This window comes from Micrasema longulum, unplaced genomic scaffold (genome assembly GCF_059751315.1).
Source record: "Micrasema longulum isolate JH-2025_06_02 unplaced genomic scaffold, ASM5975131v1 h1tg000696l, whole genome shotgun sequence".
NCBI lineage: Eukaryota > Metazoa > Arthropoda > Insecta > Trichoptera > Brachycentridae > Micrasema > Micrasema longulum.
This window is the reverse complement of record NW_028277892.1, coordinates 516,253-542,264: the sequence shown is the minus strand read 5'-3', so window position 1 is coordinate 542,264 and position 26,012 is coordinate 516,253. Positions and strand designations below refer to the sequence as shown.

Here is a 26,012-nt window from a genome sequence, read left to right as displayed (position 1 = left end):
CCAAATCATGGCTACCTTAAAACTGGAACCTATCACAACACGTAACAACGCTATAATTGGTTATTATTCACATGAACTTGTGACATTTCAAAGTAGTTGATTTTTTACATTTTTGAAAAAATTTGCAGCAAAATTAAATGCTCCAATTTTTGCCGCGTGTAAGAAAACAATTTTTACATCTAATTTCCCATAGCACTGAACTTTCTCATTCTTGTTTGCTTCTTTTCCTTCTTTTGCTTACAATTACTTAATGTAAATATTATTATTATTGTACTTACGTACATTTAAACTGTTTATTGTAAGAGCCCTCTGGGTGTTTAATTCATAAATAAAATCCATAGTAAAAAGGCTAAGTGACTGGTGCTCCTCTGTAGCCCAAAATCAGCCCGCCTCATGGTAAAATGGTTAGGGTGGTTGCCTACCATGCAAGAGGTCTCAGGTTCGATTCCAGACATGGCTGATATAAAATGTTTCGAGGCTTTACCGACAGAATGCAAGTTATTAAAACAAGTTCCGAGATAATCGCATTTCGCAAAATTTGAAATTAATATCTTGCACCTACATTAAAAAATATTTGAAATATATAAAGACTGTTGACTTGATTCATTCTGTCAGTATAGCCTCGATTTATTAAACAATATGTTTTTATACTGGAATATTTCATAGTGTTTTTTTTTTTTACTATATTTATATTTTAAGAATGAATGAACGAATAGACTAAGTCCTTTAATAAATAAATTAATAGTAAATTCCTACTTTACTACACAGTGTAATAACGAAATATTTATTTTAAAAGGCGTTTTTTACATCACCTGACTTTATCCGAGGCATGAGACTAATAATCATGCCTTCACGTATAAAGTGATCAAGATTAACTTCATTTAGACTACTAATTCCTCCTTTTGTCTGAAGCTGCAGTTTAAATTAGTATTTATAAATAACACAGTGCTTGCAGTATAATTATTTTTAATCCTTAACATTTTTTTTTGATATAATAAAAGATTTGATTAAAATAGATTTTCCCAGTCATGAAATTGCTATGATAAAGCTTTATCACTTTATTGTGACTGCACCGGTCATAACTAAGCAATTTAATAAATATTAAATAAACATAAATTCATAGCATTTTATTACTTTGTAGTGTGCAGCATAAATTATCTATAGATAAACAAAGTAAAGCATTTTTACACCAGCTATGTAATTCGAAATTGGCGATAAGCCATAATTAATCCATCATTGCTTTTGTTTACCTACTGTTTCATACACACAAACATTGTACGTAACTAAATCACATGAATTCTTACCGATGTTCTCTGTCAGTACGCATGTTTGAAGTGACATTACAAGCGAACTACATGTCTATGCATGCTCCGGCTTGCGCAGATTATGTGTATTGTATTCTCCCTCTGGCGCATGATTGATCGCTATGAAGCATAGTCTATCTCGCTCGAGCCACGGTTACACCAGATCTGGTATTTTTCATAAAAATTTAGGGTAAGAACTCCTATAAAACAAAAAATTATTAGTGCGTGTGTGAGATGACAAGATAGTAATGTCGTGAGCTAGAGTCGATCTCGCTCGAAATTTTGCCGCTAGTATTGAATATAATGTTGCGATGAATTGCCGTTTCTTTGTATTACATATTTTTACTATCAATTATTTATTTACACATAGTTTTACTGGCATTGCAATGCACATATTAAGAAACCGCTTTTAATTGAAGGTAACCTCTTTCACAAGTTATCAAGATACTATCTATCTTTTACTAAGTACATATTGTTATTATTTTTATTTACATTCTAAATAGATTTAAATTACATTAAAAGGATGATTTAAACTAGAATTTTAGCCTCTGTGCTGGATCTAAAGCGTAGGACTGATCATTTTGCATATAACAGATGATCGAAATATCCCACACTCCATTTACAAATGTGTGGAGAATGGGGGATGATTGTATCTAACTTCTAACTTGGACCTTTCAGTGGAAATAATCCTGATAGTCCTCTATGACCCGTAGATAAAATAAACAACAAAAGGTGAAACTTGCGCTGAAAGCCGCGACTTTTGTCCTCAGGCATTGTTTGCAGAAAAAAATTTAATTTGAAAATTCAAGAGTGGCATTACTACCTCTTGATATTTTGTTATATATTTTTTTTACAATTATTTTTATTAATAATGTTTTCTTATTGGGATGTCTCGTGCTGAGAGAAACATTTCACATTATTTTGAAACATACACTAAAATAAAAACAGTTTTTTAAATATATTATTTGACCTGATCCATTCATCAATCCGTGAGCAACCCACCTACATACATTATCCACGTCTTGATATAAATTTTATAGTGACAGTACTTACTAATTGAATGTTGTTATGCAGAAAGCAGCCAGCCATAGAAAAGTGAAAATGAGATAATAGCACTTTTGTGAAAAGAGTGCATAATCAAATCTACACAACAGTTAGAATGTTTTCGACTGACAAATGATAAATAATGAATACATTAGTTTTTTTTATACAACAAACAAAAATCTAATTATGTATGTGACTAGTTTTAATGATGTTTAAAGTACCGTAAGATTTTTGTAGTGTCGTGTGTTATTTCTGCAAATCGATAAATGTCGTTTTTATGATCGACACTATTTTCTGAAGGTGATAATTACACTTTTTTTTATGAAAGCGGTCTGGCTGTTTTAAGCAGAACATAGAATTGACTTTACTGCACTCTAAAACACTAATATCTCATTTTTTAAAACTGTAGACTGGTGCTTTCTGCATAATTACGTTCAATTGTCCTTATGGACAATGGAAGTAAATTGTACACTTTAATAGAGAAGTAGACCAATCCTCTTTGCAGCATCAGGGTAGTGTCTAGTAACTCTCTATTAATGCGCCTGAACTGCTGACATAACAACAATAAAATTAAATATCCCAACTAGAAACCTCAGACAAAACTTACTCTTTCATTCCGATAACCATAGAACTAACTATGGTTTTCATTCCCCTATGCCCGGAATTCTTAGGTCTTCCAACAAACATACCGGTCTTGATTTCTTTGATAACAAGTTGTCTTCTTTCAAACGGTCACTGAATCAAATTAAATTATAAACACCTCTGTGCCGCTTCCACTCCCACCGAGTCTACTATATACCATTGTGTCTTTCTACTTTCCTTCATAATAATTTTCCATGTATAAATATGTCCTTAAAAATGCCCACTGGGAGTATATATAAATAAATTAGTTCTTTAATATTTTGGGTACGTCCAAATGTTTGTAGGTGAGGCTGAATTCCACTCTCCGGGGAGTTATTGAAATTAAAATGTTATTATTTAATTTAATGCTCGGACTTCCATATGCGGATATTATCCGTGGTTGTACCCGTCTGACTTCATACTGGGAATGCTTGGCTACAATAGTTTGGGGAAAAGAAGAAATGCATACTTGCTTATGTATTTTTTCCGATTGATCTGTGGTATTACGATCAACATAGGTGTAACGGAGAGTATGTTCCTAATGACTACCTTAGACATAGACAGCTTAAGCTGTTTTATCTTCTTGCTTGCAGAACCAACCTGCCGATGGTAATGCCAGTAGGAAGAGCAATGTCTTTACTCAACCGTATCTCTTCGGATATTGACATCTTTCATATTAGTGAAAAAAGTTCATAGAGGATAGCATTCTTTCTCTATAATTGCTGGGTATTTTTATTTTACCATTTTTGTAGATTTAAATTTGAGTATTAATTTTTTAGTTTTATGTATGCATTGAACTTTTTTGTAATGTACATAAACGTTTATAAAATAAATAAATTGTAAAATTGAAATCCCCTTTCTGTTGTAATAACTTTCAGTTATAAGCGGTAATCCCTATTTGCAGTTTGTTCAAGACACCTCTGCTCTAGACCTTGTTCATGTTGTCCCCGATGCTCTGTTGTCATCGTGCCAGTACATAATTAATTGTATCGATGCATCCGTTTAGCTTATCTAGTACTTGAGATAATATATATGTTATCACTATCTATATCGCGATTCGACAATTATCTTCCTTATCATATATGTACATCTGAAAGGTCAAATATGTGCAATCTATCCTAATCTATAAAGAAACTAGAGGTGGTGAAAACATGGTAACTGCTGTTTTAAAACAGTTATTCTTCCGAAACACTTAAAACAGTTCCACAAACATAAATTTAATCTTAACATATTACAACAGAGATGAAGAACATTTAAGAGAAGGTAATATAGAATTCTAGGCATCTACAGGACTTATGACCTGTCATTGGCTGGTTTAAGTGGCCACTTTACACACTGTGTAACATTCACCATTCTGCCCATATTTGAACATGTATATTCCTTCAATTCTTTCATCTCTTGATGTTTTTGAAGTTAAAGAGCTGAAACCTTCATTTGTGCAGGTGAGATTCATCCGATTGAATTATATCACCTACATACTAGGCAACGCTTGAAATTTTTATTTTTCAATTTTTATACTTCTTCATGGACCAGGTGGATTTATCAACAATATTTTGAGTTTGTCCAAATTTTTGTAGACAAGGAGTGGATTCAACTCCCTAGGAAGCTGTTAATATTAACATATTACAACAGAGACAAAGAACATTTCCTAGGGAGCTGAATCCACTCCTTGTCTACAAAAATTTGGAAAAACTCAAAATAATGTTGATAAATTAAATCGTTTAAAAAAAACCAAAACTAAAAATACATTTCGCTTAGCGCGAACAATTCAACGCCCCGCCGCCATCCGAACGGCGCTTCGCCCTAACTTCAAATCCTTATCCATAATATGTACTTATTCGTATCTTGCTATCTCCCAAGGAAGAAGTACATGCACACATACGCATGACATCTCCCCGGCTCATCTTCACTCCGCCCCTCGCCCGCGCAGTCCCATGACCTTGTGCATCCTTTTTCTGTTTCTTAAAACAGTTTCCAAAGCTTTCCAAAATGATATAATCGGATTTTATTATTCTTTCTTTATGAGTCTATACAATCATTCCTTTCAAATATTTTTAAAAAAAAACGTAGGTACCTGTAATTCACTGTTAAAAATACCGTGTGTGTGGGAAAACTGCAAATGTCTACATTAATTTGTTTGAAAACCGCAATCAATTTTGTATAAATGAACAAAAAAATCCTTTATTTAGCATTTCTACCACCATGTAGCGCCATGATCATTCATTGTTTGACTGTTTAAAAAGTGTTCTATATATTTATATAGGTTTTTAGTAGTGTTTAGGGAATATTTTTACAAATTTAAATATGGAGTGTTCAACTACAGTATAAGTTTCTGAAAAACCGATATTTTTGTTTCAAATATTCATACAAATTTTTGTTTAGTTTTGCTCTGAAAACCATGATGGTCCAAATATTGCCTTAAAACAGCAAATGGCACACTAAAATTTAATTTAACATTTAAAAATACTTAGAATATTTACAAAATTCTCAATTTCTATACAGTGCACTTAAATCTATGATTTTATTTCATTAAAAGACTTAAAAGCAATATTAGTATTCAGTTTAAACACTCCTAAAAATTTAGGTTTTTAAAACGAGGTCTTAATCGTCTCTCGAGGATTTAATCAACATAGATATTTCTTGCAACAGAGATGGAAAACCTCATTGAGAAGTGGGAAAACTGCTATAAATATTTACAATGCGATGTTGATGTATGCAGAAAACGAGGAAGACCGAGAATGACATGGCGTGACCAAATTTAAAAAATGCTTGAAGACGGACATGAGAAGGTATATGAATGTAGAGGATATGAGGTCAGTGTGCAAATACAGAATTTGGAGTTTTATGCTCACTGCCTACCCACGGGAAAACGGCGTGATGGTCTGTTTTTAAATTTGAACCTATTTGTTTAGACTAATTGTAATAATTTGGTCTTTTATTTCCGTATTTTTTTTTAAATCTAAAATAAATATTTAAAGCACTGTCCATTTTGTTAGAATCTTGGCAAAATAATAGATTGTCATTCTGAAACCAGTTAGGCTACGTTCCCACTACGCCGGACCGGCAGATTTGCCGCAAACCGGCTCCCCGGACAAAGTGTTCACATTAACACCGGATCCCACAAGAAAACCGGACAGTCAAGTACTCATCTCAGTCGAATTCGGACCTGTGCCGGAATTCGGACCTTTCATAGATACCGGAGCAAACTTGTTCACATTACTCCAGTCCGGGTGTTCTACTGGCGCTTCGCAGTGACAAAACGCTCGGTAAAAATGCCGAGCTTGGTGTTTTTGCCAGATCCGGCACAATGTGAATAGCTTCATATAAATTGTACAGCCACTAGCTCTTCCGGCATTTTTACCGGTCTGGTAAATCCGCTGGTCCGGCATAATGGGAACCTGGCCGGAGCAGATTAATTATTGTTTATTTAAGATAAAGTTGATTGGTATATGTCTTAGGATTTCAAAAATTAATAATCTTGACTGTTGTGAACTGTTTTCGTGTAGAGAATATATGGAATTTTGGCTTACGCAAAAGTTTTGCTGTATGGGATGAGTGTGTATAAATGAAAGATTTCACCAACATGTTAATGTGGACTTTATTATTAACTTAATTAATTATAACAAAGGAAAATACAATAAAATGAATTCCGACGGTGCTTGCTGAACCTGTCTATGATATATGAATTTAATTTATGTTATTGTGGAAAGTCGTTAACCATGTTGTGATGGGACAACCGAAACCGCAGGACGAAGAGTCTGAATTTAGTTTTGCAGCTGCTGATGACGTGTTATGTTGCTGCGTCGGCGGGCCTGGCACCCGGTGTTGCAAGTGCCCATAACACGGTCCTCCGAGATATTTCGGTGCAGTTAATATTGTTTGTGAATATACGAGATGAGGGACATTTCTGCCATAACAGTTCTGGCTAAAACACGCTCGTAATGTATGCAATATTAAATAATTATCCGAGACATAAACAATCTTACGAAATGAGACTAATTGCTTCTTGCGATCATTTTTAATTAAAATATATTTAATTGTGCTTAGAAAACATGATTGATCGACTTCTCAACCCTCGTTAGACCATCGGTAGCAATTCAGTAGTCTTTTTATGCACTCTTCCTTCTTTCACACCAATATCACTGCATGTGGATTATATTCCGCTGTTACTAATACTCTGACAACATTTCTTGTTTTAATATCAATAACAATATGAATTTTGTTTTTTACCGTTTTATTTACAAACTGTTGATGCATTTAATATTATTGGTACACAATTCACACTACCATTAGAGAGTATTGATTCTAATATTGTGTGATATGTATTTAAATTTACCTCTGTAGTCTATTTTCCTGACCCATTGTACCAAACTCTCAATGTAAGACTATTAAAACTCAAAATATGGCAATTTTGAGTTAATAATATAGAAAGGTTTAAAAAATTCATAAATACCTGGTAAAAGAATATCATGAGAACTTATAATATAACAAATCAAACACTGATTTGAGTCTACTGAACACTTTTTTTTATTTTTACAAATATAAAAACAAAAATTTTGTGACAATTGTTTCGCCTTGTTAGGGCATTTTCGAATGCCCTAACAAGTTCAGTAGACTCAAATCAGTGTTTGATTTCTTATATTATAAGTTTAAATATGGAGTTCTACAAATAAACACCAAATCAACCGATCAATGAATGAGCCTGATAAACTATTTTAAATAATAATTAAAATAGTACAGTCCTCTACTTTTTAAAAACTATACTCGACGATAATTTAAGACTGTACTACTTTTAGTTTTTCATGTCCATGCGGATGAAGAATACAGTTCTGTGTGTGAAATAGAACCAGAATCCTGGACGAGTGTTTTCGACTCTTTTAAAATAAGCTTAATTTTGTTTACCAATGTAGTGCCCTATGCACCACTGGGAACAGAAACGGGAATGATAATGATTTTAAGACATATATCTTTAGACGTTATATTTTTTTAAATTATTTGATTTGCCGAAATTAATTAAAACATTTATTATCTATAATTCTCTCAGCAAAGCATTTTTTGAGTCGTAGTCTTACATTGGGTGTTCAATATAATAATTTATTAATCTTAACTTAACTCTAATAAATAAATCGATAACTGGCTCTCCTAAGTAATCTCGTTCAGAGAAATAAAAAAATCACAATTTTATAATACAGTCGAACTTGGTTATTACGAGGACGATGGGACCGATTGAATTTGCTCGTTATAAGCGTTACTCGTTATACCAGAGAAAGGTTTTTTTTATACAATCGCTATTGCAAATTATCACTAAGTAAACAAGTAAATACAAATGTGTGCATATAATTCATACAGATTTTTTTTTTAAATGTTAGGGAAAATTTTAATAAATGCTTACAAACATACCTATCACATGAAGACATTACATTTAAAATCATCATTTCCAAATTATTTTGCGAACTTTTCCGCTTGCGTCTTCAATATTGGTCCATTGGTGGAAAATCCTGCATTTCTTTGGATACAAAACCATTGAAACAATGCTTCATCGACATTAGTACGATTGGACTTTCTAAATTTTTTTGTGTCCGTGAAATTCTTTTCAAATGTAGACAAATAAACATCCTTATTTTTCCACAATGTCGACACGGTGGATGAAGATAGAGAAAACTTTGTACACATTTCCACATTTTTTGCACCACATTCGATTCCACAAATAATTGCCACTTTTTCACGAATTGAGAGACACTTCCTCTTGTTAGTAGACATGTTTATAGTTCAGGGGTTAGGTTTTAACCGATCTGATCTGGAACTCATTTAACATCACCCACTTGTAATGTTTATTGCGTATTGAAATAAGCATAGAACATTAAAAAATCTAAAAAAACCCAGTAAAAACCCCCGAAACAAGCATGTCATACATAAACTACAAAAGCAGCTGTAAATTGTAACAATGTGCCGAACCGGCGCTTACTAAGTTCACAAAGCTTGGATTTTTTCAAAACCATGTGTGTTCATTTTTCAATATTGTCGGCGAAAAATCCAATTAGGTACTTAGACACTTACCTAGCTATCATAAACATAATCCGATCCCAGCGCCCGGCGGTATTTATCCTTTAAATTAACCGATGTTTTGATTTTATTACTTAGGGTTTTATTTCGAGAATAGTGTCTTTAACAATTGAAGATTTTTTGTGTAATTTTTTGTCAATTTTTTTGTTCGGTATGTCCGAGAAGTTATAACAGTGAATAATTGTATGGAGAAAACCATGAACTAAAATGTCAACTAATGTTTCCTCGTTACATCCGAGATCTCACTATTTCCGTGATCGTTATAACCGAGTTCGACTGTATTTCTATTGAACTGAGTCTAAGTCCCATGCTCAAGGTTAGAACACTGGTCTACAGTAACTTTATTCCCATTTTCAGGCACGGTTATTCTGCCTTATTGAAAATTGACCTAAAATTGAGATACTTGAGTAAATCATGAAAGTATGAATGCAAAAATTTAATTTTAAAAAAATATTCAGCGTGTCATTAGAAACACACAAAAAAATGTCTAAAATGACATTATTATTTTTTATACTTAATTCTAAATGTCTTTGACACTACTGCATTTTAAAACTCTTTGAGGCTGACTGTAATAAATTATATTTTGCAGCGCCAGATCTAAAGGGCGCTAGCATCCCGTCACTTACTGAAAAGGGACGAGAATACACATGTTTGTAAATTAATAGGAGCATATTATTCTCCCCTCCCTTGTAAGCGAGTGTCTGGTTCGTGCCAACTAAGCCTATGTTAGGTCCGGCTCTTTACCTGTTACGTATTTATTATTGTATTGATAAATTGATGTATCTTAATAAATATATATATATATAACATTGATTGTGTAGAGCTGATAGCGTTCATTATACAAGTGTCAATGTTTAACTCAGTGTAAATACTAAAATCAATCAACTTATTAATTTGTATCAATTACTTACTCAATTGATTTTGTAACCACTTGTCTCTCGTAAAATTACTCATCGTCAGTCCCAGCAAAAAGTTCATTTAGCATGTTGACCGTCGATCACGCGTTTGTGCGTAATGCGGGTAATATGCAGGGTGCTGATTACGCCTTACAACAGTACGTTATTTCTATTTGTTAATATTCCACTGGCAATCGTTGCAGCGAGTCGTTTATTCATTGGCACTAAGCTCGAACATTGTTATACAGTATTTTCTCATTAATCCGCCACCCTAGAAACCAGACAAGTGTCCGATTAGTGAAAACGGATGATTATAGTAAATACAAAATACTGTAAAATTTTAAACAGGGATTTTGTAAAAATAGATTTTATTCAGGAATTTGTGAGGATTTGACTGTATGCGCTGAGGTCTGATAATAATTATTGTCTTCATCCTCAGAATCTAAGTCTCTTGATATATTTATGTATTAGTGTGACCAAATATGAAGCAAAGTATTATCGCATGCTAAAAATAAAAATCCCCAAATATTTTCTTTACCCCGCTATAAGATTCAATACCCCTGGTCCGTAATAAAATGAAGATTAAGTGGTACCAAATCAAATTGTTTCTATTTTAATTATATAATGCTAGTTTAGTCTCCTTTGGAAAGTTAGTTATAACACAAACAAAATATAAGTAGATTGTAATAGAAAAAATAAAAAACATGTACCATTTATTAAAATAATAAAAAAAATGAATAACCACAAAGTTAGTGCGCTAAATATAAATTTTGTACTTAGATTAATCCGGAGGTATTAAATGTGCAGCGGTTTGACGGTGTGTTGTGACATTGTAGGCAATGGTGGGTTGACCAGTTGGTGCTTCAGCCAAGTGAAGGGAACTCTGGAGGACGATGTGACAGAGGCCGACCTCATCAGCTGCGTGGAGTTCAACCACGATGGAGAGCTTCTGGCCACGGGAGACAAGGGTGGCCGCGTAGTTATATTCCAGGTAAGGGGATTAATTTATTTATTAATCTACACGATGTCACGAAAGTCTACGCAGAATCGAGACTTGGTATATCTCTCTTATTTTATGTTAATAACGAAGTCATAGTTTTCTATAACGCGCCTAATTTATATGATTATTTTTATAAATTATGGAAAATGCATTATTTTCAGTATATCGACACCGTTAAAGCAAAAGTCACTAACTCAAAAAACATTGTTTTGAGAAATTGCAATTTTAAAGTTTGGGGACCAAGGTAAAATCTAATTTTTGTGTTTTGGAGATTTTATGTACGCAAAATAATTCATTTGTGTCTTTTTATTAAATTCCATCTGTAACTTTTTCTTCTGATATATTAGGGGTGTGGAAGCGAAGATAGCAACCTCCAAAAAATATTTTTTTGGTTATGTTGTCATTCTGTAGTTTATCAACTTTATTTTTATAAAAATCATGAGTTGAGTTGCAAATGTAGTTTAAAATCATACTTCTGATGGTTTGAAAATAGTAATATAAAGACTCTTTGGCATTTTTTTTATTTATTTATTTTTTTTTATACGCCTCCACTCGTTACTCTTTGGCATTAGTTTTTGTTATTTTTCTCGATAACACCAAAACGGGAGTTTGCTATCTTTGCTTCCAATGCCCTCATATTTTGAAATATCTGGAAGGTTTTTAATGAGGCAAGGTGGCTAAATTTTGGTTAAGTGACCTTTGCTTGTTAATGATCTGAACAATAAGCTATAAGAGTTAGCAAAATGAAGGAAATATTAGAAAAAATAATTATAATGTAAAAATTAATTTTTATTTTAAGAAATATTTTTTTACATATTTTTTGTATAGTAAAAAAACGAAAAATTCAGATTTACATAACTTTTAATTTTATTCAAAAATCAGTCCAAAATTTATAACTATGTATGTGAAATGTAAATTTTAACGCAAATGTGAAAAAAAAAAAAAAATCCCGCTTTTCAATGTGGATTAGCTGCACAATATCTGCCAATAATGTGTCAATAAAATAAGTCATTTTATTGACACAGATAAGATTTTTATTCCCATCTGTAATTTAATAAGTTATGTGCTGTAATTACCCATAGGCAGAGGGACCTAATAAAGCTCAGCCGATATCAGGGAGAGGGTTATCACTAGAGCCCACCCAGGGCACTGCAGATTGAACAGACACCTTTCTCTAGAATGAACCTTTCTGAAACTTCTAGATTTCATTTCCTTTGATTAATTTATTTTTTAGTTACATTCAAAACATTACTGAGTATCCAATTTATTCTCAATACATTACAAAATATACATATCAGATTTATTAAACAGAAAAGAGAAAAAAAGTCATGTAAATTATTACAATTTGGAAATTGCTTTCCTAAGAAAAATCCTACGGTCATGAAATATATCAACATCTGATGCAATTCGATTGTATAACACGATTGCTTTATCTACTGGCATTACCATTAGCAAGTTGGTTGTGCATCATGGTTGGTAGAACAACCTGTGTTGCCTTTGTCGAAGATAATTATCAGGGACAAATAGACCGAATTCATAATAATGATGTATGATAAATAGATGTAGGTTCTGCAGTGCACACGAAGAAACACATACACTATTTATTAGGTATTTTTTATTTATTACCAATAATAACCTCCATGGAAAATGCAAATGCTAACGATTATTCTTTTCTCTTAAGTTTTTTTGTCACATTTAATTTTTCCATCTTTTAGGTACATAATTTATGAAAACTTAATTGGTCTTTTTACGTTAATTTTTTTTTATTTTTAATACTTATTATGTATGACTATGTATTATGAATAAAATACAATAAAATACACATTCCATGTGAATGTTATGCTTCGGTTTCTAATTAAAAAATGTAAATATGGCAACTGTATAGATAAATAAATATATAATAAAAGAAGCCACATCCTTCGGGACCACTGGTTAAACCTGAGGATGTTAGAGCGCTGGCCCCCACCTAATAGCCCTTTAATAATACTTTATGGATCTGTGATTGGAGGGGGAGATTTAGCAAAATGAGAATGCCCTCTGCACAGTAGCCAGGCTCTCCAGCGACCTGGGCTCGGAGGGCGAGAAGTAATTCACCGGGACCCGTCTCAATAGATCTTCGTAGGTCGCATTGACTTCAGGAGCTTTTTCATTAATTCAAATGTACAATACAGCACTACTGCCAATAATTACAATGTACATATTATATTATTAGGTAATTACAAAAACACGTTTAATAAAAAAGCTCAATAGATTATTAAGGTTGAACATAAAGTCTGTAAAGACAATAGTAAACAATGACGAATAAGCCACATATTTTTTATATAAAATCATTCATTCTAAATTCAATTGTTGCCAACTCCTGGATTTAATAAATATTATTATACCAATACGTAGAACTAGACAAAATAGTCTATATTATTTTCACCCTTCTCAAACCAACTATCTTTGTCACTCACCAATACCGCGTATACACAGACTAGGAAATGAATGTACCTCTCATATCAACATTTTTAACTTGAGTCTCTGTGAATTCAAACCATCTCTTTATAAATATTTTATGATGTTCTATAGTAACTATTAACGAATTATTTGCAAAAGCTACTTACGCTAATGATCTGGTGTTAATTCATTTTATATTTTTTATATCTTTTGTATACTGACATACATACATACATGTATATATATATATATATATATATTTCTTTTTATACCCATGTTTTAACATTATTTTTTAGTTTTTAATTCTTGTATATCTAACTAACTCATTATATTGTTATATTTTAGATTGTAAAAGGCACTTGTGCTGTATAATAAATAAATAATACACATTATGATACAAAGTTAGAGAGGAAGAGTCTAAAACTGGTAATCCCAGCACGGAAAAGATCCTCCTCGGTAGGCTGTTCAACAGACCAATCATTCTGCGCAGGCGTCATCTTATGTAGCACTGACCCCCATTTCAAGGAATAAGAGCCCCTATGTCACTCCTTTGTTTTGTATGTTCGTTTGTATCCCATATATCCATCTCAATTAATAGATTGGTGATTGGTCTCCTAGCCTGATGTGGTGCAAAAATTTAAGTGAATATGGTCTTAAGACTGAATAAAAAACCGGTGATTTCTTTCATTTCATAAAATAACTTTGTTCTGGCATTTGTCCACAAGCGTTACTCACACATGTCATAATAACTAACGACACAGCTGACATATAAATACAGCAAATACTCACTATTTACATTTTGTGGGAAAATCATCACAACTCACTTGAATATATATAAAAAACAAACAAACTATCACGCTGTTTCTCCGTAGGGGTAGGCAGAGAGAATAGAATGCCATATCACTACATTCCTACATCTTTTCATGCATATTTGTTGAATTTGGTTATGTCATGTCTTTCTCGGTGTTCCTCGCTTTCTGCATCCATTAACATTCGCATCATAAATCTTTTTAGCCATTATTTCTTTTATTTATTATTATTTTTTTTTTTTTTATTTATTTTTTTTTTGGAAAGCCAACAGATTACAATGTTTATTAATTACAGTGTAGGTTAAATTATATATTAAGATCCAATTACAGGCCTTCTCGTAAGCTAAAAGATAAATATTACCAATAAGAAGTTAAGAATAAATATTAAATTTAGATATGTATGTACATTTTACAGTGCGGATAACATAATAATAAGTATACATACATATGCAGCGAGTATAACATTCGCTGTCCATTTGCTGTACATTTCCCAACCAACACACTGATGAAATAGCTGACGGACGTCTTACACTTAGATCAGCCTCTACAGCTTTTCGAAAAGTTATTATACCTGTACGTAATTAGCAAGTGATGTTTCAGAAAGAAACTTAAATCCCACCTGTTCTCAAAATCATTTGATTTAATCTGTAGCACGTGATGACAAAATAGACTTTTTCCTAAAAAGTTTTTGCTTAAATTAAATCAAATGAAAATTAGTATTCTTAAAATCGCATTGATAAGCACTCTTGAGGTATTCCATAATGATAATAAAAAAATTATACTCCCTACAAACTTCTACAGAATTTGAATGGTGATATTGTTTTGGAGTTGAGTTTGTTTATAAAATAATTCAATATGACATTGGCAAAAGCACCAAATTTATTATGCAACGCCATTTTTTTATATTTTTTAATCCGTACATTATGTTAAGCTGAGACAAGCATTATCGACAAAATCAAGAAAGGAGCTCTGCACTGGTTTGGACATGGAGAACGAACGGACAGCGAAAGAACGGCTAAGAATATTTACAATGCGAATGTTGATGGATGCAGAAATAGAGGAAGACCGAGAAAGACATGGCATGACCAAATCCAATAAATACTTAAAGATAGACATGTCAAAAGTTGGAATAATCATTGCGCGTGCATGAGAAGATGTATGAATGTAGAGGAAGCGAGATCTGCATGCAAATATAAAGTGATGTGGCGTTTTATCCTTTCTGCCTACCCGTGAAACTAGGGGGAAACGGCGTGATGGTTTGTTGTTGCTGTTGCAAAAAAAAGCTGAAATTTGGTCATGTACCAACAATATATTTTAAATGAGCACTGAACAGTTCTTTTCCCATTATCTCCAAACTTAAGAGGTGTCTAATTAATAAACTAGATAATCATGTAATATAATTATGTCTTTCTATAATTCCAGAGAGATCCAGGTTCCAAAGTTTGCGTCCCGAGAAGAGGAGAGTACAATGTTTACTCCACATTTCAGTCCCACGAGCCAGAGTTTGACTATCTCAAGTCACTGGAAATCGAGGAGAAGATTAACAAAATCCGCTGGCTCAAGAGGCGGAACCAGAGTCACTTCCTTCTCTCCACTAATGATAAGACTATTAAATTATGGAAGGTAATTAACAGCTTTACTTTCTTCATTTGTCGAGTCATATTCAGAATAATATTGCAATGCTGTTCATCTCACTGTCCTGGCCAATCTGCTAACCTAACCTACGTCACTATGACAGCCAGTGATGCATGGGGCACTGCAGTGCACAGCGCATCTTGATCATTTGGCAGGCAAGATGATCGGTCTTATGTTTCGGATTCAGTCCCGAGATACTACAGTGAAAAATAAATATTTTATGCCGACCTTGCTTGGAATCTAACCGGGCATTGTATTATACGCAAAAGCTCAACTGATCACGAGGCAGATTAATTTCCAATTGATTTAATTTTTTAGGATTTAAATTTAAAAATGCAATATCTCAACTAGTAAAATGTAGTTACCGACTTGTGCCAGAAACCCGACGAATATAATATTGAAGTACTCGAGTTCTCTGTATAATGTAATACAATACTTTTTATCCTTTCAGCAAACTGGTATGTATTTCACATTACTACGAGATTCCAGTTTGTGTTGAAACACATGCTCATTCCTTTGAAAAACTATTGTTCAAATTTTTTTCAAATAGCTTTCTTTTCTAAGAGCCCTATACTATCTTTTTTTGCATCCGCACTTGCAAATCGATTTGTTATTCTCAAATTTGCATTTCTGTAATATTATACATTTACCGCTTTCAATGCCCCTTAATCCAATACTTGTCACCATCGATCTGAATTCCAATTATTGTGACGGTGGTAGGACCATCACCTAGATCTTCACAGGTCGCAGTGACGTCAGGAGCTTGCATAGCACCGACACCCACCTCTAAGAATAAGACGGTGGTAGGGTTTGCAACCTCCGCAGTGTAATGACTAAGACGCTTGACTCACACATTACGGATTCGATTCCCTGTGAGAACAAAAAATTTCAATGTTATTTTTCTCAAGCCTTGGTATTCTGTGCTGTAATTCACTACTGCAATGAGGAAGTTCAGTGGTTTTTTTCAAATTTTTTATTTGTTAATAGACTGTTAAACTAAGTCAAAATTTTTTTTTTTAATTTTTACATATCGTATTATCGGCGCTACGATTTTTTAAAGTTTTGTATTTCTGAAATAACTCCGCGTGTGACGTCAGAGGTTCATTTCCGCTTATTCTCATTCAGTTCTTCCTATTGGTCCAGAAGCGACAAGCAGACCGGAAATCTTCCATAGCTCTCAGATCATAGGTTGATTCACATGAACCAGTGACGTCATTTAAAGTAGTGCGTTTTTATCAAAATATTTTTTATTATTTTTTCTGTACATTTTCAAGAAACTTTGCCGTACAATTTAATGCTCTAATTTTTACCCCGCGTAAGAAAACATTTTTTGTATCCAATTTCCCGTAGGGCTGAAGTTCCTCATTGGGCCTTCTGGCCTGTTGTGGTGCAAAAAAAAATGGTTATAAAGCGACATCTCAAGTAAAAATAAATTTATTTGATGTAAAACTTTATATATATATTTTTTCTATATGAACACTTCTATGCTATTCTTAGTGGTGGGGGTCAGTGCTATGAAAACTCCTGACGTCACTGCGATCTGTGAAGATCTGGGCTTGGAGGGCGAGAACTATTGACAGGGACCCGTCACAGTAGATCTTCACAGGTCGCAGTGATGTCAAGAGCTTGCGTAGCATTTACCCCTCCCACTAAGTCATATTTATGAATGAATCTTTATTATATAATAATCCAAAACACTGTATATATATAAAAACATAAATTATAAATATCAGACATTGCATGCATGCATCTCGATGTGTGAATTTGAAACTTGTAAAAGAACATAGTGGTTTTTAGATAACACTGAAAATTGTTTTGGCCTACTTAAATCATTATCATTACCTTATTCAAACTTAATGGTGCATAGGGCACTGCATTGGTTACTTAACAGGAATGAATCCCAAATTACATTAAATGTGATGTTAAAAATCAAATGTGGCTATATATCCATTGTAAGTCGAATTGAGTAAATCGACTATCTTTAAGCAATCAATATCTTTTAGCTAGCTTTTGAACTGTTTTCTTAACAAAAATAAAACTGAATATTATTATGTAAAACAACAAAGGTAGTCATTATCAACCAAAAATCTTGGAAACGACTGTGGCTGAAGGTACCCACTTTTGTTTTTTAACATCGCAAATATTGTCGATAAAAAATATCATCGCACGTATCAACTGACTGCAAAAATGGCCGGTGTTTGGGTGTATCTTTTCCGGTAATAATTCTGGTCTGCGCAGGTGTCGGAGAGAGACAAGCGGGTGACGGGTTACAACACACGAGAAGAGAGCGGAGCCATGAGAGACCCCTCCCACATCACCAGACTCAAGGTTCCCACTGTCAAACCCATGGATCTCATGGTGGAAGCCTCCCCTAGGTAAACCACAAAATTGTCAAATGTTATTTATTCACACATAAATGAAGAAGAAATACACAAATTTTATTTATTTATTATTTTCACTAGTTAAGTTAGTTGTGAGCTACAAGGTGATAACATTATTCTCCAACTCAAAGATTGTCCATACAGCTCGACTGTTATTTCTCATCCACTATCAAAGATATTTCTCACCTCTTTTCACCGTACTTCGTAGTCCTAACGCTCTCGTATACTTCTGTAAAAAATTCAGTGCTTATCAGTTCATCTCCCATCCACTATTAAAGATTACTACAGTAGCTCTGTTTAAATCACACCTGAAGAAATATCTCCTTAATCTACCGTTTTCCTTTTCCTTTATTTTCCCTTTTCCATTAGTGACTAGTATCGATAAAAAAAATAATAAAAATATCTATAAACCCTTACGGATTACATTCATTGAACAAAATTATTTTTCTTTTTTTAATTCATATTCTGTTGTTAGTGATAATATTTTTCACATCTTTTGTAAAGCTTGTCTGAGTCTTTTATTTAGTTTTGTCTGGTATAATTTCAATCCCTGGTTTATTAGTCTCGACTGTCCTTGTCTCGTTTTAGAATGTTGTATATGATATTGTTCTGATATTCTCGTATTGTGTCCATGTTTACTACAATTTTTTTCAAGTTTTATTTTTATTTTATTTTTTATTTTACTAATTTTTCACGCCCATAAGGCTTTTACATATATGGAAGTTATATAAAACATGAGTATATAAACAACATAAAATTTTGAAAATACAATAAAAGAAACAAAAGATAGGAACAGTGTTAAGAAGTATAGTTGGTACAAAAATAAAAATAAAGAAATAAAATATAGAACTGTGTTTAGAAGTATGATTGGTTTAAAAAAAAAAAAAAAAAGCTGTAGAAGCTAAATAAAATATAAATATATCAAAGAAATGCAGTTTTAATTCTTCATCTACAATTAGCGGCTAATTTATGAATAATTTATAATGGTGGTAATATCTTAATTCCCAAATTAAAAACAACTACAGCACAACATCATTATACTTGCAGAGGAATATTTTTCTTTAACGAAATGAACAAAGAAAATATAAAGTACAATTAGGAATACAGTATATTTAAGAAAGAAGTGAAACGTTACATTTATAATTCTTTTTTATGTAGCACTGATTAAAAACACCGTTTATAATTTTTTATTTAATTTATATATTTCATCCTAAAAATATTAATAATGTAAAATAAAATAAACTAATGTAAGACGTCACTCCCCATTGTGTACACAAGAATTGTTTTTTTCTTTTACGTAGTGGGAAAGGTTTATGTGAATATATGTATTTAATTAATGTAAAAATTAGTAGTAATATTGTATTTTATTAAATTTTATTATTATTTTTTTTTTTTTAAGATTCTTGTTGAAAACGTACAGTTATATTTAACTGTTTATTTATTTTTTATTTGGAAAAACAACAGAAAATTTATAAACAATTCATATTATAATTTTATTTTTTTTTACATTTTTTTTTTTTTGCACCACAACAGGCCAGGAGGCCTAATTACAGTGGTGAATTACATCACAGAGCACCCAGGCTTGAGAAAAATCACATTTTAATTTTTGTGTTCTCACCGGGAATCGAACCCGGAACCTCCCGTGCGTGAGTCAAGCGTCTTGACCACTACACCACGGAGGCCGTGGTGTAGTGGTCAAGAAGATAATATAATGTATGAGTCTAATTAAAAATTTTCACGGCTATATAGTACTTTTGTAGACATACTAATGAACATGTGATAACAAAATAAATTATTTTGCTTAAATTACAAATTGAAAAAGTTAAAATTTAATTTATTTCTTTATATAATCACTTTGTAAAGCACCCTTGAGGTATTATATTACGAAAATGGCGCTAAGTTATCCATAATAATAATAACAACAGATTAAAAATATGTACGAGTATATAAAAATATTTTTAAAATATCATGAGATTATTTCTGCAGCTCTACTGAAGTGTTACAATTGTATTGTGTTTTTCCGCAGACGTATATTTGCCAATGCACACACGTACCACATAAACAGCATTAGTGTAAACAGCGACCAAGAGACGTACTTGAGTGCGGACGACCTTCGTGTGAACTTGTGGCATCTCGACATCACCGACCAGAGCTTTAATATTGTGGACATCAAGCCCGCCAACATGGAGGAACTCACAGAGGTATTATTTTCTTATGACTTACCCAAATATTTAAATTTTTCGGGCTGTTATCAATAAATTGTAAATAACTCACTATTAGAAAACTGGAATCAGGTTGTAGTAGAGCGGTGATTGAACCTCGGACCTATGATCCGTGAGTCCACGACACTAGCTATTACGTAGCCTCTTCTACAAAATTAAAGACCTCACACCAAAAATACAAAAAATCATTATGTACGAAGCTTATGTTAAAAGCAAATTTAATTTTTTTTAAACGGGAGGGTCCGATGTCTTGCAGGGCACCCGCTGGCACAGCGCGGGCTTAAACTGTGTAACTCGGTTATAAGCTTAGACTATATCTTGTCTGCGTAATCTATAAGTGTGAAAGCACTACAATTAATGATATGAATCACATATAAATTCAGCTGCGCGATCGGCTTCTGGGGAACCAGTAATAAGACGGACATAACAAGGATACAAAGACAACAAGATAAATTAATTAAACCAATATTCAACACACCCCGTTGGCGCGTGGTCCACGTTGCTGCTTTTAGTTTGACATAATTTTGCCTTTTTTGACATGTCAAATGAATTTTGAACACTTTTTAACCTTCAATTTAACATAATTTATTTATTTATTATTGCTTTATTTTGAGAAATACAAAAAATTTCAAGTCCATCCGATCATTGAAAATATTATACTGTTCTCTTGTAAGAAGTAATTTAGATTTTAATTCATCAATATGGTCACCCTGCTATAATGTTCATGTTTATAATATAGAAAACATTCAACATAAATTTCTACGATATATAAACTACAAACTAAACGTTCCAATACAAAATGTGAATTATGACTATATTTATTAAAACTGCTTAACCTAACAACACTTTCTGAAAGAAGAACTATTAATGATCTCATTGTACTGTATAAAATTGTAAACTCTCTTTTTGACGCACCAAAAATACTTGAATTGATTAATTTTAGAGTACCTGCTGTCAACACTAGGAGTACTTTATTGTTTCATTGCTCCAGTACTTCTTCCAACCAACAAAACAATTCATTGATACCGAGACTGCATAGGTTAGGTAACACTTATGGAACGGCTGCAGACATTCTGTCCAATTCTTTACCATCTTATAAGTCCACAATATCAAGTTTATTTGTAGCTGCTCGTCAAACTATTATTGACAATTCAATTTCATGAATTAAAAAAAAATACTTGTTTATTTTTATTACCTTATACTTGTTTTTTATTTTTTACTATTATTTCAAATTGCATTGTAGTATTGGCAAATACGCATTTCATAGATACATATTTTTATTTCTTATTTTTTCGTGATAATATATGCTCGCTTGTTTATTAATTTAACTTATGTCTTTCTTCACTTTATTTATTGTTTGCTTTACAGAATTTATTTCATAAGCTTATATCTTTGCATTTTTGTTTATATGCTTACTGTTTTTTCTTGCATACCTTTGTTATTATTGTTTTTTTTTTTACTTTGTAAAACTTTTTATCATATCCCTTTTAACGAATTTCACAATTTTTTTCTGTATATTCTGTTTATTATTTAGTATGTTAGCATGTATTTCATTTTTATTTTTTGTAAATGCCTTTTGGGCGTTAATGAACAAAACAAACAAACAATTTGGGTGATGAAAAATGTCGATTAAGGGGAATATTTGTATGATAATGTATGAAAAAATGGGACCTGAACATTTCAGTGTAAAAAGCTGGAAAACATAAAATTTAGAAAGGTGAAAATGAGGTTTTACTGTACTTTTTATTTTAAATTAGAAATTGTAATTTGCTTTAAAAATAATTTTAATGATTGTTTCAGGTGATAACTGCTGCTGAGTTCCATCCAACAGAGTGTAACCTATTTGTATATTCTAGTAGTAAAGGTAAGAACATTTTCTCGGATGTTATCTATCTATATAACTATTACTCTTGAATTGATTGATTGCGTCTGTCACTTATACTCGACCACAGGAATTTGAGCCTTATTATTGTGGTATCAACGGTAAATCGGGGTCATTTTCGTTTGTCAAAATTTGGTGAATTGCCATCCCAGTGATTTAATCCTCGTAAGCTAAAACCGTAAGCCTGCCCCGTAAGGTAAAACAGATAGTCAAATAAATGTACAAATTGAAAATGTTTGAGACTCCAACTAAATATATCAAAGTTAGGAAAATTAGTTATCGATGCCAAAATAAACTATACGTAAAAATCTACCTACATAAATAATAGCGTAATTCAAAACCGTTTCTGCCAAGGCACCGCAAACTTAGCATTCTCCATTGAGTTGGTAAAGCATAATTAGAAAACTCACAATTATTTTTTTAAAGTTTTTTGCAAATATCTCGGTAACTCCTTCAATGGAGATTTTTAAGTTTGCTTCTAATATCCTCAATTGCTGATTATTGTTCTATCGCGTATTATACCAGTGGAAGTCATGAAATTTCACAATATGGTATGGCCAAAAATTGGAGCATTTAAGTCAGTTTGACATGTCTTTCCACTGATATTTCTGACAGCTCTACTTTGTATTACTTGAATTTCCAATAACGCTCTTTTTTGTGGCAAATCCCCAGATGCATGACAAGTATACTGAATAAATGTGATCATTGTATGGCACATTGCACGGCTTAGTGGAGTCGGAAGAACTCCCCTAAACTTATACATTATACCAGTGATCAAAGCGATTTTGATTTAAAGCCATTAAATTGGTGCATGTAGATTCCTAGATATTTTGTTGCACCAGTCTTTTCAAGATAAACATTTCCAAGAGCAATATTGAGACTGAGCTTGTTAATTAATACTCAGCCGATTTTCAAGATGATGTACATCTTGTTGCATATCAGTTTTAAACTCTTCAAAATTACGATTGTGATAATAAATAATTGTGTCATCTGCATACAGTTTCAGTGTACCCTTTATACCCTAGTTCATAGATTAAGAACAATTGTGGCCCGGAAATGGAACCCTGTGGTACACCACATGTGATCCCTCCCAAGTCACTCGACTGTACTCCAATCTGGATCGCGTGTGAAGGAGTACCAAGTATAAGGAATATAGTATGTATGCATTGTGACATTGCAGGTACCATAAGACTGTGCGACATGCGGGCGTCGGCGCTGTGCGACCGCCACGCCAAGCTGTTCGAGGAGAGCGAGGACCCCGCCTCGCGTTCCTTCTTCTCCGAGATCATCTCCTCCATCAGCGACGTCCGCCTCAGCAGCTCCGGCCGCTACATGCTCACCAGAGACTACCTCTCCCTCAAGCTGTGGGACCTCCACATGGAGGCCCGGCCGGTGGAGACCTATCCCGTGCACGAATACCTCCGCGCCAACCTGTGCTCCCTGTACGAGAACGACTGCATCTTCGACAAGTTCGAGTGCTGCTGGAACGGCTCCGACTCGGCCGTCATGACCGGCTCCTACAACAACTTCTTCCGCGTGTTCGACCGCGCCAGCAAGCGCGAGGTGACTCTGGAAGCGTCGCGCGACGTCGCCAAGCCGCGCACGCTGCTGCGTCCGCGCAAGGTCAGCGCCGCGTCCAAGCGCAAGAAGGACGAGATCAGCATCGACTGCCTCGACTACAACAAGAAGATCCTTCACACCGCCTGGCACCCCACCGAGAACATCATCGCCGTCGCCGCCACCAACAACCTCTTCCTCTTCCAAGACAAGTTCTAGCGACGCGTCGGGATATCTCTTTCACTCGTGATTTCTATTTATAGTTAATTATCGTATTTTTAGTGTTGTTAAGTAGGTTTTCGATTACAACGAACGTGGCGGTGTGACGCGTCGCTGGAACGCTCGCGTCATCGTTCTCGTCTCGAAATCCCGAGAGATCGAGCGCGATCGAGCGCATCTTACCGGCTTACGATTATGTTGCGAAGTAAGGATGCGGAAATCATTTGTGAGGAATCTTACGCGAAGACGGACACTGAATTGTTTGAATAGTGATATAACAATGCGGCGTATTCGGTGATTTACTAATTATTTCTGTTTTACATTTCCAAACCAGTTGTTGTTGCGACGCTTCTGCTACCGATGAAGATCTCGTCACGACCCTTCTATGTGCACGGGCGACCTTTCCGCCATTTTATTTCCTACTCTCGGTATCCGTTGATTTTATTTAATTCGCTAAATTCGTATCGTCGATTGTGCGGGGGTCGCTTCATCCGTAGTACGAGGAACATCGCATCCGAAGTATGTTTAGTCCTGCTAGAAAATTCCACAAAACAAATCTCCGATGTAATGTTCCGCAATAGCTAAATATTTCCGCGAATGCTTTCGGAATACACGTGATTACGGTGTGTTTCTGCAGTGGATAATTAAGGATTACATTAAATTACCGAAATATTTTTTTGTTGTATTTTTTATTGAATCACAAAGCCAAGCTGGTGGCATATTGCAATTTGTGTTACGAGGCGGGAGGAGTCATGTTTTAAGAATTGTCCATTTGAGCTGTGAATGTCTCTAGCTGTGTTGGTTAGCTGAGCTAAGCCTAACAATAATGTGGTACTTAACTAAGTTTGGCTCAATTGGAAGTTAGCTTATTGGCTATTTCATTAACTGTTGATATTTCAATATGTGTATAATTTCGTTGAATTCTGTATTCATTCTAGATCGATCCATTCATTGACTCGAATAAATTAGGAGAGCGTAATGCGTCTGTCTTTCGTTTTGACCGTTTAGTTCTAAAATGTATAATATGAAAACAGCAAATGTAAATACACGGTTTCGCAATTTTGCATTAAATTTTATACAATTTTGTATTATAAAGAATAAATCTCGCCGGAATAGTACTCTAGGTGCGTAAACCAATTATGTCGGCACATAAATATTAATCCCACACATTTAATATTGTACAAAAATCTTCATCACAGAACCCGGCAGTCACCCGGGGCGTTGTGTTTGTTGTCTAGTTCAGCCATTTGCTAGCTATCTCATTTGGAAACTTTTTTAAGGTGTAAAATAATGTACAAATAAAGATACTGAATGCCTAGCGATACTTTAAGAGTAATGTAATCTAAGTACATAATTATTTTATTGGAAATTCATTTTGACGAATTAAAAGATATTTTTTAAAAGACTTTTGTTTTATTGTGTCGATAAATATTGGATTGACGAAAAAATTTCTTAGCATTTTCTTTTCAAAATTAAAATCACTTATTTCCCCGATATCCTAAATATTATATCGACTGTAGGTCCGATCGATTCTTGATAAATATAGTATTTTTTAATACACCTGGTACGTTACTTTGCATGTATCCATCTAACCATAGTATATGGCGAGTTTTTCTCAGGTTTGTGTTACCAGCGAGACCCAATGATATTCACCGATTTGCCTGCTTTATCCACCGGACAATGGGGAAGTTTAATTTTTTCTCGGATGTGATAACACCGGACTTGTGTTCTGTAATAATTCCTAAAATAATTAATAATGGTGGATACATTTCCTTATATGAAAATCTAATAGGGATATCAAGAATTAAGTCATTATCACAATACATGTATCCTTTTACACATAAAACACGGTTTTTTAGATATCCTAGGCACATAACAGAACAAAAGTTAATTATCATCAATTGGAAAAAGGAAAATGGTATTTTCTTTATGAGATATTG

General features: G+C 33.5%; 1 protein-coding gene across 3 annotated transcripts in view; it reads left to right on the top strand.

Moving 5' to 3' along the window:
• The window catches only part of tws (protein phosphatase 2 regulatory subunit tws), a 32,136-nt gene extending 6,661 nt beyond the window's left edge, over window positions 1–25,475 (top strand). For all 3 annotated transcript variants that reach the window (XM_088229693.1, XM_088229695.1, XM_088229694.1), the window contains 6 exons: window positions 10,765–10,919; window positions 15,599–15,799; window positions 18,050–18,186; window positions 20,219–20,393; window positions 22,215–22,278; window positions 23,477–25,475. In XM_088229693.1, coding sequence (XP_088085819.1) covers window positions 10,765–10,919; window positions 15,599–15,799; window positions 18,050–18,186; window positions 20,219–20,393; window positions 22,215–22,278; window positions 23,477–24,072 — 1,328 coding nt within the window. In that variant the 3' untranslated portion in view covers window positions 24,073–25,475. The remainder of the gene's footprint in view (window positions 1–10,764; window positions 10,920–15,598; window positions 15,800–18,049; window positions 18,187–20,218; window positions 20,394–22,214; window positions 22,279–23,476) is intronic.
• Window positions 25,476–26,012: the final 537 nt, after the last annotated feature.